The sequence below is a fragment of the Poecilia latipinna genome, unplaced genomic scaffold (assembly GCF_001443285.1).
Source record: "Poecilia latipinna isolate Pla-1442-1.1 unplaced genomic scaffold, P_latipinna-1.0 Scaffold136, whole genome shotgun sequence".
NCBI lineage: Eukaryota > Metazoa > Chordata > Actinopteri > Cyprinodontiformes > Poeciliidae > Poecilia > Poecilia latipinna.
Genome location: NW_015112752.1, coordinates 177,485 through 192,922, shown reverse-complemented (window position 1 = coordinate 192,922; position 15,438 = coordinate 177,485). Strand labels below are relative to the sequence as shown.

The 15,438-nt window shown below is 36.7% G+C and overlaps 1 protein-coding gene across 3 annotated transcripts in view; it reads right to left on the bottom strand.

Moving 5' to 3' along the window:
• The window catches only part of ksr2 (kinase suppressor of ras 2), a 114,924-nt gene that overhangs the window by 49,719 nt on the left and 49,767 nt on the right, over positions 1 to 15,438 (bottom strand). For all 3 annotated transcript variants that reach the window (XM_015028814.1, XM_015028815.1, XM_015028813.1), the window contains one exon: positions 7,058 to 7,230. In XM_015028814.1, the coding sequence (XP_014884300.1) occupies positions 7,058 to 7,230 (173 nt within the window). The remainder of the gene's footprint in view (positions 1 to 7,057; positions 7,231 to 15,438) is intronic.

The following is a 15,438-nucleotide window of genomic DNA, read 5'->3' as shown; positions in this document are numbered from 1 at the left end:
GTCTTCCAAGTCTGTTTTATTTTTCCTTTGCCATGTTTTAGGAGTTATTTAAAGCAATTACTTATCTGCCAATGCAAGAAGGGGCCTCCAATGTGGCACCAGATTTGGTTGCTAGGAGATCCGTGATGCAACTGCAAATCAGCTTTGCGAGGTTAAAGAGAGCATGTGACGTCATTGGAATACATGCAGAAATATAAAAGACTGAGCTGAGCAAAAAGCGCTTGAAGAACATTTAAGCCATTTATATCCACAAGCACACACTTGCAGACTCCCACACTCTCTTTCCCTCCCTCTGTACTTCCATCTTATGCGTGTCCACATTAGCTTTGGAGCAGGTGTGCTGGTAAAATGCCAGAACTAGATGTCCAAGTGGACACAACCCAGGGTGTCTGTCTAATCCAGTTGTGTGGGCTCAAACAGCCTCGGGCACAAGAGGTGAGCAGCACACAAATAAATATCTCTGTGGTCACCATAACATTTCACAACCACATAACAATGATTTATTTTATCACCTGAAGCAACCCACAAAAACTGACTAAACTTTGAGTGGACCATGGGAGATAAACAACAACACCAAACAAGAGAATTAGCTTGCAAACTTTTTTTTTTTTTTTTGGACACCTGAGATTAAAATTAATGTTTAAGTGATACTCTTAGAGACCAGTAGTTAAAAACATGGCAGAAGTTATTTAGATTTTGAGCAAAAATTGCATGCTCCAGCAGAAACAGGATAGAAACAGGATAGTGTCTTACAAGCTTAGGGGCTCTCTAATGACGAGAGATCCCCGTCTAGTGGCCATGGATTGGCAGCTGTTGTTTGGAAGATCTTAAAAAGAATATTTCAGAGCCTCACATTAATCTAAATAGTCAAATGTGATCTAAACATTACCTGCATAGTAAAAGACACCTATTGGACCTTTGGGTGACTAATCTTTCACTTTGTATTTTAATGTGTTTAAGAAATTCACAGTTTGCTGGGATATTGAAGGCTTAATAACATTTAAAAAGGTCAAGTGAACTATAGTCAAGTCTAACTTTAAATAAAAACTTGACTCTATAAGACCATCATAATGATTGACTTTTGAGTGATCTGCATTGCAAAATATAATATTATAAGGTAGCATGGAAGAACTTTCTTTTACCTTTATCATAAAGGCGAAGTTCAACTTCACCAGAAGTTGAACTTTGAAAACTGTCTCAGCAGTAGTTTATTTTTTTCTTCTTCCAGTCCTAAAGAAATTAAATATGAACTTCCTTTCTTTAAATTGCTACATGCTGTCAAACTGTCCTTTATCCCAGGATTTTGGCAGACAGTTATCTTTGCACAGTTGACAAAGTTTATGAATAATAAAAATGTTTTTAACCACTTTGTCTGCTTTTATAGCACTTAGAAACCGTATTTGTACTGTGACTAATGATCTGCACCTGAATACTAGGTGGAGAGATTGCTCATTTTTAGTTTTTTTAAAATTCCAGTGCCTTTATTACTGTCAATCACTGTGTGATCCTGTACCATTTACGTTTCTTGGATGTAATAAAGGAGCTTAGCTTTAAGCTTGCAGTCATCAAACCTCTCTAAAAGAATATTTTTCACCACTCTTACATTGCCACCTTAACTTTTCTGCTATCTTGGCTTTTAGGTACAGCTTTTATTAGAGATGAAAAATTGACTGGTGGTCCATTTCAGTCCATTTTCAGTTTGATCAACCTTGACCAGTGACTGATCAGCTGGAAACTCAAATATCTGATATTTTTCCAATCAGTGAACATGTCATAGCAAAAATAGCCAGATCCTTTAAGTCAGTGGTGTCCAAAGTCGGTCCTGAGGGCCGGCATCCTGCATGTTTTAGTTCTCTCCCTGGTGGTGGTAACAACCTTTTCAGCATGAGAATGTTCCTCTTAGGCCTCTAATGAGCAATTATTTGATCCAGGTGCATTAAACCAGGGAGAGAACTAAAACATGTAGGATGCCGACCCTCCAGGACCGACTTTGGACACCCCTGCTTTAAGTGAAGACACTTTTTGAAGTGAAAGTTGTCGGTGCAGGAAAAAGACTCAAATTCAACTATTTCTGCCAGCAAGAGGTTTAAATTTACCCCAGAGCAAAAACATAAATCTTAAATGTTAAATAAAAGGAAATTGGAGTTTCTACTGCATGTTTAATCATTTTGGTGGTTGATTATGGCTGCTACTTTTCCACACAGATTGAGACTTTAACAGATAACATGATAGCTGTACAATAATGTGGAGTAGAGTTTGTCTGCTTAATGTTTTTAAACTTGTTGGTTGTGAAAATGTTGGCCAAACTTTGGAAATCTCAAGTTTCAAGATAAGTCAGGGTATGGATCTAAATTTTTTAGATCCAAATACATCCAAAGCTAATAGAATATGTTAAACAGTTTAAAATGTGACCTCTGTTTTTGTTTTGAAATAACTGGTAAATTGCCTCTGCTCCTAATTTAAAATTTAATGATCACTCATTGAGAGAAAAAAACGTTGTTCTTTCTCACTAAAGCAAAGTAAATCTTTTGTTTAGAAAGAAACGCTGCAACTTCTAAAGCAGCTGCATGTTTTGTAACATTCCTGTTAGCATTAAATGTTTTCAACAGTGAAATTAATGCAAAATAATGGATATGCCCTAAAGATTTAAACACAATGGAATACCAAAGTAGTACTCATTGACCATCTGCTAAATTTGCCAGATAAAACATTATGATTCATGTACTGTATATCTGCTGGAAACCTTAATCCACTGTTCACTCTACTGTAAGCCATCTTTTATCATATGGAGAAATGTGGATGAGTGACTTTGAATGCAGATGTCAGAAAAGCTCGCTCAGTGCTCACAGACACACTGATGAGTCTAATCAACCATGCAGGGCTTTCAAGTTGCAAGGCTCGATTCCAAATATGGCCCATGTGTGTCACTCTTTGTGACCAAAAGGAAGAGTAAACAACAGCCCCCGCCACAATTACTGCCACTCCTGACTCAATGACAGTCATTGCTATGAAGAACCGGTTATTAGGATTAGTGAGGAATTACTTTTTAGTTGTTGTTTTTACATAAAAACTAATTTGGTTAGCTTTCTTCAATTAACCTGTTGGTCTCAGGTTGTCATACAGGGGTGTCAAACTCCAGTCCTCAAGGGCCGTTGTCCTGCAGTGTTTAGATGTGCCACAGGTAAAAAGCAGTGGAATGAAATGGCTTAATTACCTCCTCCCTGTGTAGATCGGTTCTCCTGAGCCTTGCTAATGACCTAATTATTCTTTTCAGGTGTGGCGCAGCAGAGGCACATCTAAAAGTTGCAGGGCAGCGGCCCTTGAGGACTGGAGTTTGACACCCCTGTCACGAGAGGACCCAAATTTGGGTCCTCTCGTGACAGACAGGTTAATACATAAAATTATCATTTAAAAATTTAATTTTGCTTTTATTCCTTTTATCTTTGCTTGGTTTTGAAATTCATTTTGAAATTAAAACATTGATCTCAAATGTTTTAGAGAGACAATAAAGCAAGACCAGAAGGAACGTGCTGGAAGGTAAATGCCTTTTTGCTGCTCTGACGTAAATGTAAGGCTGTTAACTTTTGAACTTTTTTAAGTTTGATAGTTGATAATCTTTGTCTTGCTGCTTGCCCTGGGGAATAACTTTGATGTGACAGCATAGAACATTCCTCTTAGCCACTTACAAAAAAATGCCATTGAAGTAAAAAATATGTGGTTTAGCCTTCAGTTATGATGGTGGGAAACTGGATAGTTATTATGTGAATTTCCATAAACTTTTCCTCATACTTTCTTCATGCTGACAGATGAAACAAAAGCTACTGAATATTTTGAATAACTTAACATGGTCACAAGTTAAGTTAACATGTGGAAAGTAAAAATCTTTAAAAATTAGTCAGAGAATGACATCAGAGTGGAAACCTAGAGAGGAAGTATATGAGAGTATGGGAGAAGAAAAAATTGTGTCCAACTGGTTTGTACAAAGTAATTGTAGAAGTGAGGCACCACTAATCTTTTAAAATGACTCTTTTATTAACATATTTTTTTCCCTTTGATGTCTAACTCTACCCCAACTACTGTACGGATTTTATTTTTTTTCATTTTTAATGTTAAATTGTGTTACATCAATAAAACCTAGATTTCCCCTAAAGTAATCTCTTTTTTAGCCAGATGAAAAAATAAATGTGGAGACGAGTGTTTATATCAAAGTGAGATAAGAAGTAATCTATCTAGAGATTGACCACAAAACTATCTACAACCGTTCTTCGGAAATAAACAATGTAGCAAGTCATACAGTTTACAGCTAAACTGTATGACTTGTGCCATTAATCCTCCATCATATCTTATCCACATACAATCTTAAGCAGTGCATCCTGGTGGGAAAATGAATGTATTCTCACAATAGCGCTCAGCTTAGTCCTGGCATTGATTCATCTCGAGCAGACAGCGTGTGGTCTCGGTCACCTCAGCCAATCTTGTGGATCCTCTGTCTGTTTGATTCACATGACTCAAGGGACGAGGGATAATGTTGTAGGCTGCAGATTTCTGACGTACGAGATGGCAGTGATACTATAATCCCAAACTAGACCCTGGACAGATGTTTATCCTGGCTGACCGGGCTGCACACACACTGGCCGTATGCTCATCCAAGCGTTTAAACACAAACTCACATGCGCCATTCCCAAAATAAGCGATGTGGACATTTCTATTTTTTCTAGGCCACATTGTTTACATCCAACCAAAATATGTCCTGACTGGTCAGATGCGTCAGTCTTCTTTTTTTTTTTTTGCGTTACAAAGCCATGTTGGAGTACACCATCAATTAACTTTTATTATATTGGATGACCCAACCCAAGAGCAAAAAACACTCTGCTCTTGTAAAACTCTTTTCCAAAATTGAAGCAAAAATGAGTGTAAAAGCAGAGTGTCTAAACTGAAAATTAATTTCTGTTAGTTCATAAAACTACACTTATGTGTGCAACACAGAGAGCAGCATGCTTCTGAAGTTTCTTGAGAAGTTTGAAACATATTTTTCTTTTTCTTTGTTAAGAAAGATAAAATTACTGTTGGCCTTTCTGATAAAAACAGATTAAATTGGAACAAGATGCTATCTTGATGCCAATTACATGTCAAGCATGTCTACTTACAAGACACAGCTTTATTGCAGATTCATGGTTTTGGAGAATAACATTTTGTTTGCTTGCAATATTTATGTGCTATTAACTTCACAACTGATACATTCCTGTGTTAAAGTTAGAGTGCAACCTAAAACCATTACTGTTTACTTGGGAATAAGTTCCGTCTCCTCATGAGATGAAATGGGAAAATAGCTAAATCTATACATTGGTTGATATTTTCCATTTTTCTTTACAAAAACAGGTACAAATACTAAAGCAGAGCAACTGAATTTTTCCCGTATTCAAGAAGTGTTACTAGCTAATTTCTGAAATAATTGCTTCCAGGGATCAATTGACAAACTCATTTTGGAGAGGTAGTAATTAGCTGTTCTCGAGGCTCCTAATCATGGTTTTCTTCAAATGGAACAAAGAACTTCATATTTGCAAATACAGCTGTCAATCCTGGATATCTATGGTAACAATTAATGATTTAGAAAAAGAGTGTTGTTGCGATTGACTTCCAAATTCAGAGTAGAAATTGAGGTTCTGTGCTCATAGATCCTGTGCTCCAGGATCTATGAATCATTCCTTACTTTTACATGAATTTACCAACATTTTTTAAACGTATATTTTGTTTTCTGTTTTTCTGTTCTTTGCATACGTTCCACGGGAAAGGTTTAACTTCTGGGACTAGCTGAACTATTAGAAAAAGGGTGAATGATTGCAGGTAGCAGCCTGAAAGATATAGTTCATGGGAACAGCATCATTCAGGCATGTTGGATGAACTGAACCTTCGCCTGCATGACAGTCAGTGACAGATCAGTTAGAGATGAGGCATGCAGGCTACGGATGTAAAAACTATTTAAAACTTACTAATCTTGAAGAGAAACACAACCACATGCAGTTTTGCGTGACTGTTACCTTGTTTACTCGATAAGGTAAAAGTTGCTGCTTTTTCATTACGAACGATGACATAAAGTAGGGTTGAATTTACTTTGTTGAAAGATATAAAGATAAAAAAAATAGACTTGGGAAGGGGTTTCTTTGGTTTTCTTTCCCTCTTGTGCTGCTCTTGTTATGAATGGAAAGTGTTCAGCAAGTAAAGATTGATTGACGGGTAGGTTGTATGACATTGTACATAGAAATGTTGTTGACTAATAGTGTGCATTTAGAGTTTTGAATTTTAACACACACTTCAGAATGGTGCAGTGTGTTTGCTTATGTCTGTAGCTATTTTATTATTTTAAGTTTGTTTCTTTTTCTCTGTCTTATGCATGTCGAGATTGATTATTCATTGCCATGCCTCTGCTTACGTCTATTCATGGCTGCGCCCCACATCCCTGTTGGTTATGTCAGAGAGTATTCCCAACACTAAGTCACAGCCATACATCACTCGTTTCAATGACAGGGCCTCCATTACTCTCTATTTTTCTGCCTTTTCCCATCTCCTCCTCAATCTAATGGCTTCCGCAGTTTGCCTATAATGCATCAACCAATAAGGCTGCCGGTGTGCAGCGACACACTACCTCCGGCCGTAATGGAACAGCCTGATTCCCCATATGGTCCATTTTCCAACTAAGCTTTGCTGTGGAAGTTTTTCTAACAAATATTAGATTGAAAGAAAGAAGAATTTTTTTGTGAGTTGTAAATGGACACAGCAAAGTGCAAAACATGGTTTTAATAGAGTTACATAGTTCATTTATAACCCTGAAAAGCTTTGCTTAAACATTCTGTGCACAGGTGTACAGGTTATCCTGCAAAATAAATTTGAAGTTACAATTGTGGATAAACTTTCAACTTCAGAGAATTTTTCATCCCCACAGTGAAATAATGTCTGTGACTTAACCTCACAGAGAGCAAAATGCCTTTTGCAGAAAATAAAACGCTGACATGAACCGACAATAAAATGTAAGATTGGTTTATAATGTGCGCTCACTTACTTGCAGAGGGTGTTTCAGCATGAACAGGAGGTGTGGAAGGGATGAAAGACGGAAAGAAGAAGGATCGCAAAGATCGCTCGGTGTGGAGCGGTGACCGCTGCGTGGGCAGATTCTCACAGCTCCCCACACTGCTGTGAATCTTAAGGTTCAAGGGCTTTGTCTTCTTCTTGGCTCTGAGGGGAAGCAGGACAGTAACATACAAATTAGAGAAACGGATAAGAGGATTTACACAGAAGAATCAACTGATCAAACACAGTAGATGGACACCAAAGTTGATCATCTACATCAGAAAAATATGTTAACATGATGAAGCTCAGCAGTCGGGTGTCATGTTGCATGATGAACCATATACTATGCGATTAGGAACACATTCCTGTCTAAGCGGAAGGCAACAAAATTCAAACTGCACCGTGAAAATGTTGACGTAATTGAAGAGAAGATTAAATAATCACCAAAACCTTTGAAGAAAACTGATCAATATACAGTTGTTTCTTCTTTTATGTGGATTTAAAGCATCCAAGGTTTTACAAAACATTTACAAATTTCTGGCTCATTTTGTGAATTTGAATACTAAATGTTGACATTTACATCTATTGAAAATGCAGCTACTCACAGATACAATCTCTGTTTAGCGTCTACTGGACAGCAAAAACACACAATTTATTATCCTTATATATCTGAAAATCAAGTTTATTGCTTTCAAAACCACAAAAAAAAATGTCTGTCTTACTGTTCCTGCCGTTAAACATTCTTTGAATGAGAGCACAGAGAAAGTGCAGAAGTGATCCAGCACCACCGTTTCCCCATCTTTTTGTTGCTAAATACATTTCTCCTTTAATTACAAGAAAGTAAGATGTGACTGTTTGAACATTTTTCCAAATGCAGAAAACATGGTGTACACGTTAAAGGGGTGCCACCCATCGCTCTTAATAAGTTAAGGCTGTTTAAAAGTGATAGTTGGCAAGCCATAAGCAGCATCTCTGCCAAGCAGCTGAATTCAGGCTGATTAATTAACCAAATAAGAACAGCTTGTTAAACTCGTCTTTCCCTTCAAGAACAGAAAAGTAAAGTACAAACCTCAAAAAGCACAAATAAAGATTTAACAAATCATTGGAAAATAATGAATAATGTGTTTATAATGACAATATAACCACTATTACATCACATAATCAATATTTCATTTTATGTTAGATATGTAGAAATAATTGTTACATTTTGTTTTAAATTTTTGTGGAACTATTTTTACTCAAGATTATCGTATCCACCCAAGATTAGTTGAATTAACTCTGGACTGTCCTGCAGTGGTTGATATTTCTAATTACAACATTTTTAGACATAAGCTGATGTATTACTTTCAAAACGACTTTTTAATTAAAAAAAATTACAACAAATTATAAGTGACCAGTAACTTAGAAGTTGTCAGCTCCCATCCTTATGGGAGATGTTATCATGCTAAAGCTGAGTTTAATAAATTTTGTAGAACAATTTGTCTTTGTCATCTTGTCATGAAGTTTGTTCAGACTAAACATTTCTGTCTGCAGATTATCTGCAGTTAGGAATTAAATGTGAGTTAAAGTGAAGGACAAAACATCTCATTAGTTTTAGATTCAAAACGAAACTTAAGCATAGGTAAATTAGGATATTGAAGATTTAACAAAAGTTTGCTGCACCATAAAGTTTTCATATTTTCAGAAATAGCAACACAACTTATCTCAGCAGAGACGGACTGCACACCTATTATAACAACACTAGGAAATGATAATTGAGGCATAATTTCTCCAGGACTTATAATACATTGTAACTCATTTCATAACTGCAGCAAGTAATAACATGAGGTGACTTTGAGGGGATAATTGGTAATGAAAAGTATACCCTCCATTGTCCTTCATTAGAAAAATAATCCGCATGCTGTTAATTAGCTCTCAGTGAATTAGAAGTGCAAATTTTCAATCACATAGAACTTTTCACCCTGTGATGTCACTGTGTCTTCGTCTCTTTTTTTTGCCTTAGTTAAGACTACTTACTCAACTTCTGTTTGTCCCTTAATCCTATTTCCTTTTGTTGTTTACAAGCAACAACAGGAACTAGATTTACTCATGTTGTACAACTGTATAAACATTTTTTTTTGTATTTATTTGCTTTTTAATGTGCAATGGGACAGTGTATTTTATTTTTATTTTTGCCAAAGTTGTTTAATAAAACCATTAGAATAGGTAAAACCTAGAGGGAAGGGTGAATTCAAAATATGTGTGGCTTTGTCAGGCCAAAAGAATCCCAAAAACCTTTTCACCCTGTCCAGAAATGACACTGAAAAATGAGTGCATTTGTTTCCTTAGTGGTGCACCACTGTAATTTGTTACTATCAGACAGTAAAAAATAAAAAATAAAGCAGTTAAAAGTCTCCAGCTGTGTTTTTTCATTTTTTGTTTTTCTATTCTCAAACCTCATGGAAGATGGCCGCTCACACTGAGTCGGATTCAGCTGGAGGTTTCTTTCTGTTAAAGGGAAATGTTCCTTACTGCTGTCGCTGAATGCATGCTCAGTATGAGGGGTTGAAGCAAAGGTGATGCAGTCCGTAGTCTACTGATGCCACATAGTTGGATACGCTGCAAGTCAAAGACTGGATGCAATCTGCTGGATTTCCTTTGATAGAAAACTTTTAAACAAATTTAATGTTGAACTGACCTTGGCTGCAATATTTCAAATAAGGGATCAAATTGGAATAACTTTTGTGTCGTAACTTGAGAGGCCACTGGTTCTGATTTGGTGCTATAGAAATAAACTGAATTAAATTAAATAAGATTAAAATTTCAACTATTTTCTTTTGTTGTATCTCACTGAGATTATTTCTGTTGTGATATGGTAAACAACATAAACTGCAGAATTGCAATATAATACTTTTCTCATTATGATGGAATAACATTGTCGCTAAAAGGGGACATAAATAACTCCTACATAAAAAAAATCCTTGAAAAAGAGCTAAACAGGATAAAGAGGATTTCTAAACAAGAAAGCAAAAGATAGACAAAAGCAGTTAGCTTGTATAACAGACAAACAGGCTTCCTTAAAAATGTAGTGAAAAGAGGCTGAGAGAAAAGTTCAACTGGAAATTTGACTTTTAAAAAGTAGAAAAAGAAGAAGGCTGTGAGTTCTGATTTATCATGCAAAGTAAAAGTCATTAAGTGTTGGATCTCAAAGAAATCTTTCCTTACATGTCAGTCATTTTACCCCTTCACTGAGTCATGCAATTAGACCTGTACACCAGCCCAGCACTTCAGTCCCATCTCCTGCAATAAGGAAGCAGCCTGCAGGTTATCACTTCTCCGTCATAGAGCTTTTGTCAGTTATTCCGATTAGCTCACTTTATGCAATTTGAATCTAAATCAAGCCATTCATTTGCTCGCATGCACGCCTTTATCCTTTCCCCGAATAATTTGTGGATGTGCAGTAAGGGGAGGAGAATGTGAAAATGAATGTGAGGAGAAGGCAGAGGATTCCCACTTTTGGTTCTGAAAACGTCTGTCTGTGTAGGCAGGCGGAGAAGGGGGTTGGGGATGGGGGGCTTTCAGCTTCAGAGACGCTAAGGCTTTTATTCATGTTCAGCAAATAAAAAAAAGTTCAGTTAAAGAGAAACTTAAAGAATGCATGAAAGGCATGTGAAGAGAAAGGTGGGTGAATTCCCAAGAGTTGCAAGAAATCAGTGAAGGTGTGAATAGTTCAGTTATCTTTTGATGTAGTGTAGGACTGAACGTAATGATGCGTCACTGGAAATCACTGATGTTTTTATGGCTTTTATTGCCTTGTAGTGCTAAGTTTCTGGTAAAAAAGGAGTGGAAAAGTGTATTTTAGTGCCACTTAAATAAATCTAATAGGGATTATCTCACCTGCTGTCAGAATTACAGACTCAAGTTGCAACAAAGTTTCAAAAATAGTCACACTTAACTTAGAGCTTCACTCCCAAAGTGCAATTAATCCCCAAGGAGAGCAGTGTAGTTATCTGGCATAGTTTTTCTCCTCCTGTTGTTTCCACTGTAGGTACCAGGCCCAAATCAAACAAAGACAGGTAGATGCATAGCATGTAGAATTACTAGCAGCTACCAAGTTTATTAGTGGGTTTGCTCCCTAAAGACGAGTTGGACTTCAGGTCACAGATTTAAAAACCGATGTTTTCGACTGGAATAGAATAGATTTATTTAGAATTTTGCAGATAGCAAAACTTGTACCGTGACTTTGACTTATGGGAAAATAATTTACTTTGACTTTGGCCAAGGATTTGAGACTTTCCCCTGAATAAAATGAGTCTCATGGTGAAACACTCGAAACTTCATTCTTCTGAGACTTGAGACTTAACGGGGTAAGGGTAAGAGTTTTCCCTCAAAGACTTGAGACTTGACAGGAAGAGTTTTTAATTGGATGAAATATTACAAACTTGACTTGGACTCAGATTGAAAGCTTGACTTGGACTTGAGAAGAAGGTCCTGAAATGTGAAAGCCTTGGTTTTGACCCTCAAAGACTTGAAACTTGCCCCTAATAGTTCTGATTTAGACAACTAAACTAAGATTTGGCCCTAAATTACTTGTGCTTTGACTTGAAATTGGACAGCAAGAATTCAGACAAGACTTGAATTGACCTGAACTTGTAATTGCCTGTCAAAAATGTGTCAAAAATTTCTTACATGATGTAGGGTTGGAATAAATGCCCAGAGAAGAGCTGTGCTTTTTGGGTTAAGCTTTGTCAACTCCTGAAAATTTGAAATATGCAAAAAAAAAAAAAGCAGCTTTAGACTTGCTCAAACTTTTCTAGCAGAGATCGTAAGTCATAATAAAGATGTTGTTTTTCTAATTTTGGCAAGAGGCAGAGTTTAATAAGAAAAGAAAGTGTAGAAAAGTTAATCATCCCAGCACCAAAATGTTATTAGCCATGATTTTGTTTTCAGATTTTGCAATACCAATAAAGCAGGTGCAAAGATTTTTCTTTTACAGATTTTCTTGACTGTTTATGCTCCTGAAGGATGAGATTTGCACTTCACAATATGCAGGCAATTAAAAAAAAGAAGCCTGACATTCATGCACACACGCATTCATCCGCCCACTCGCTCCATATCCACTTTCCCCACACTTGCAGAGACTCTAATTACAGTGACACCTTCAAGTAAAAGTTCCATTTGATCAAGGACAGAGGTGAGAGCAGAGGCACAGTGATCCTTCAAATGATTCTTTCCCTTTACCTTCTGACACATCAGGGTTGATCAGAGAAGAAGGTTCATGATGAATCTTATAAAACAAAATATGAAAGACACAAGGTGCATCTCAACACTAATGCTGTGTTTCTAGAGTTCGACTGAGCTCTAATTAACACTCTTGGCCATCTCAAGTGAGTTACATGCAGAAGTCTGTCTACAGCAAAATAAGTCCACTTTTTTTTTCCTCTTAGAAAAATCCAAGACAGCTCTGCAGAGACCCATATGGCACCCTGTTGCTTTTTATGCAAATGGGACTATGGAACAATATATCTGGCAGCCACTGCTCAGTGCTGTTTTAATAAACTTGGTGGGGGGGAATGAAGTAAAGCTGGCTGATTACAACAGAGGATTACTGGGAGCCCTTTGAGAAGTCTCATCCAAAACCAGGTGTTCTTTGCTTTCAGAAGTTTGCAGCATCAAACCTGGACTGAATAAAAGCTGGCAGTCTGGCAGGTCGCCGTTTTATCCTTTGTCCTGAGGCAGCGTTGTAGAGTCACTGCCAAACCTAATTTACAGGCAAGGTGAGGTTTCCGAAGTGAAACTACAAACATGCTAATTCTTTCAAGGCTCTTTGCAGAGACACTAATTTAGATATGTACCAAGCTAGTAAGTTATATCATTGTATATATTTTCAAATTGTTGCAATTTTAAAGTGGCAATTTGCATGCTAATGTGTAAGTATTGTAATATATACCCACAAACATCAAGGTATGTAATGTACACAGTAGCTGTGAAGTTGGAGGATAAATAAAAGATAAAAAATATTATAACGTCATCAAAACATGAATTTATTAAAGTGACTTATTTCAAATGGAAGAATGCATATAGACCCATTGCATGCTTTCTTTCTCTTTATTTTAATAATTGTGGTATCCAAATAATGAAAAGCTTATAATTCATTTCTCAGATAATTTGAATATTAATTCACATCAAAAGTGTAACGCCATGGGAAAGTGCATTCAAGTGCAACCAGGACATGAGCTGTTAAACCAATTAGGAGCCACAGAAAACATCAGAAGTGTCTTATCACATCACATTAATGTAGAAATTCAAACACAAGAATACCCAAACAAATATATTCCATACACAAAGCAGCACATGGATAAGGGTCTTGAAGCACAGACTCCAGATGATGCCCACAATTTCTGGATTTTTTCCAAACTCTTGACTGAGATTTAATTCACTATCCTTTCAGGGCGCATCTGTGCTGCTTGTGTATTTTTTAAGTGAAGCAAATATTAAGTAAGGCCATAACAGGCCTATAAGATTTCTGTAAGAGAAGTTTTTTTTGTTCTTCTGTAATATAATGTAACAAAATGTGAAAAGGTTGAAGAGGGAAGGATACTTTTTCAAAGCACTGTATTTTGGAGACTGCTAGGTGAGAAAGTAGGCTGTCAAATAATCAAATGCAAAGTAAAAAATATGTGCAGGTCAATCAAGCTGATGTGGAAGAGAAAACTTGGTGGAAGTGCTGGTTGAATTTAAAAGTAAATTAAAAGTTATTTAGGAAAGTGAAAAACAATTTGTGTCCCTTTGCTAGTGTTGTGTAAGTTTATACTTTAATCTCAAATAGAGTGGTTTGAGTCAACTTTATTTATCTATTAAAATTTTCCTAAAATTATTAAAAACGATGAAAGTAATGACAGTACATAATGCAGTAACATGTAAACTATGACTGATAGGAATACATCTATCAGCACATGATACTGATACATGTTTAAATTTGTGCAGGAAAAAAAGAGAGTAGGAGAGCAGCATCGATGAAAAATGAATGTGCAACCATGAAACACAGCTACTCAACAACTGTGGACAGTCTTCTCAAATAAAAATGGTGCAAAAAGGTCTTTCCCTTTTAAGCTATGCCTACTATCTCTTGAGATATGGATTGATGTCAGTGTGCTGTCAGGGGCCAGTCAAGGGACACAGCTCTCAGTGCATGTTGTTAGGACTAAACTGAGTCAAAAATGCAATACAACACCCAAGGCAAGTGAAAAGAGAAAGAAAGACGTCACTGAGAAAGTTTCATGCAGTTTGAGCAATGGAAAATATGAGAAAGAACGAGTGGGCAGAGGACAGGAATGCCTAGATAAGCAAGACTTGTTTTGCTTATCTGCAGTTCGACGGTTTGAGTTGTTGAGAACTGGAAAAAAATGACCAGGAGAGTAATAACCTGACAGGAAGGCAGGCCTGTGACATTTTCCCCAAAGCTGGGTTAGTCCAAGCCTACACAGGATTGGCTGTCTAGTTAAAACAGTGGTAGAGCTGTCATTTGAAGGAATGAGGAACACTTGTTTTTTCCTGGAAGCTTTTTGTCCTTACAATGTTATCAGTCTGAGAATCAGAAAAAACAATAGTGAGTTCATGGAAAAAGACAAAGATGTCATGTCAAAACTTTTCAAAGAACAGTTCTCTTGTTGTTTGTACTGGAGTCCAAAACGTTCAGTGGTCTTTTTGTTAAACGTATTTAAGGTACTCTGTTGTTACAAAAACTTTAATGTATTATATTTGTATTTTGTGTGTTAAATTAACACCAATATAGCATAGATACGAAGTGATGAAGAAAAACGTTACAGACATGGTTGTGACTGGAGCTTCAAAAGAGTTTGACAGTGCAAGAAAAATAAAAATGGTGTCAGGTAATCACAGATGGCAAAAGTAAACAGGCTTTTGATGTGGATAAGGGTTAGAAAGTTCAGCTTTGGTGTCAGTTGACCAGATCATTTTTGTTCACTTGTTTGCTGCGTCTTATACTTGACTTTTTTTTTTGCTAATGGGAATTTTTGCAGCATTCCTAAAGGGAGCTTCTTGGCTGGTTCTTTATTTGTTTATTGCTTTGTTTATTATCCCACCTTTGAATGATGGGGTAAAAAAAAAAAAAAAAAAAAAAAAAATCCTTTAAGTGCTTAAACCTTGGAATTTTGTTTGATGAATTAGCTCTTCTTTAAACTTTTCTCCTTGTCCTATCTGGTGCCTTCCTTTGTTTTCATGATGCTGTCTGGTCACTAGTGAAGTCTTTAAAATACAATTGCGTGACAGTAGATTACACTTCTAATTCGGTGAATTTTGAAGGCAGTTAAGGGTAAGTAAAAGTGCTTGAATAAAGGTCCACGCCAACCCCCCCCCCCCCCCCCCCCCCCC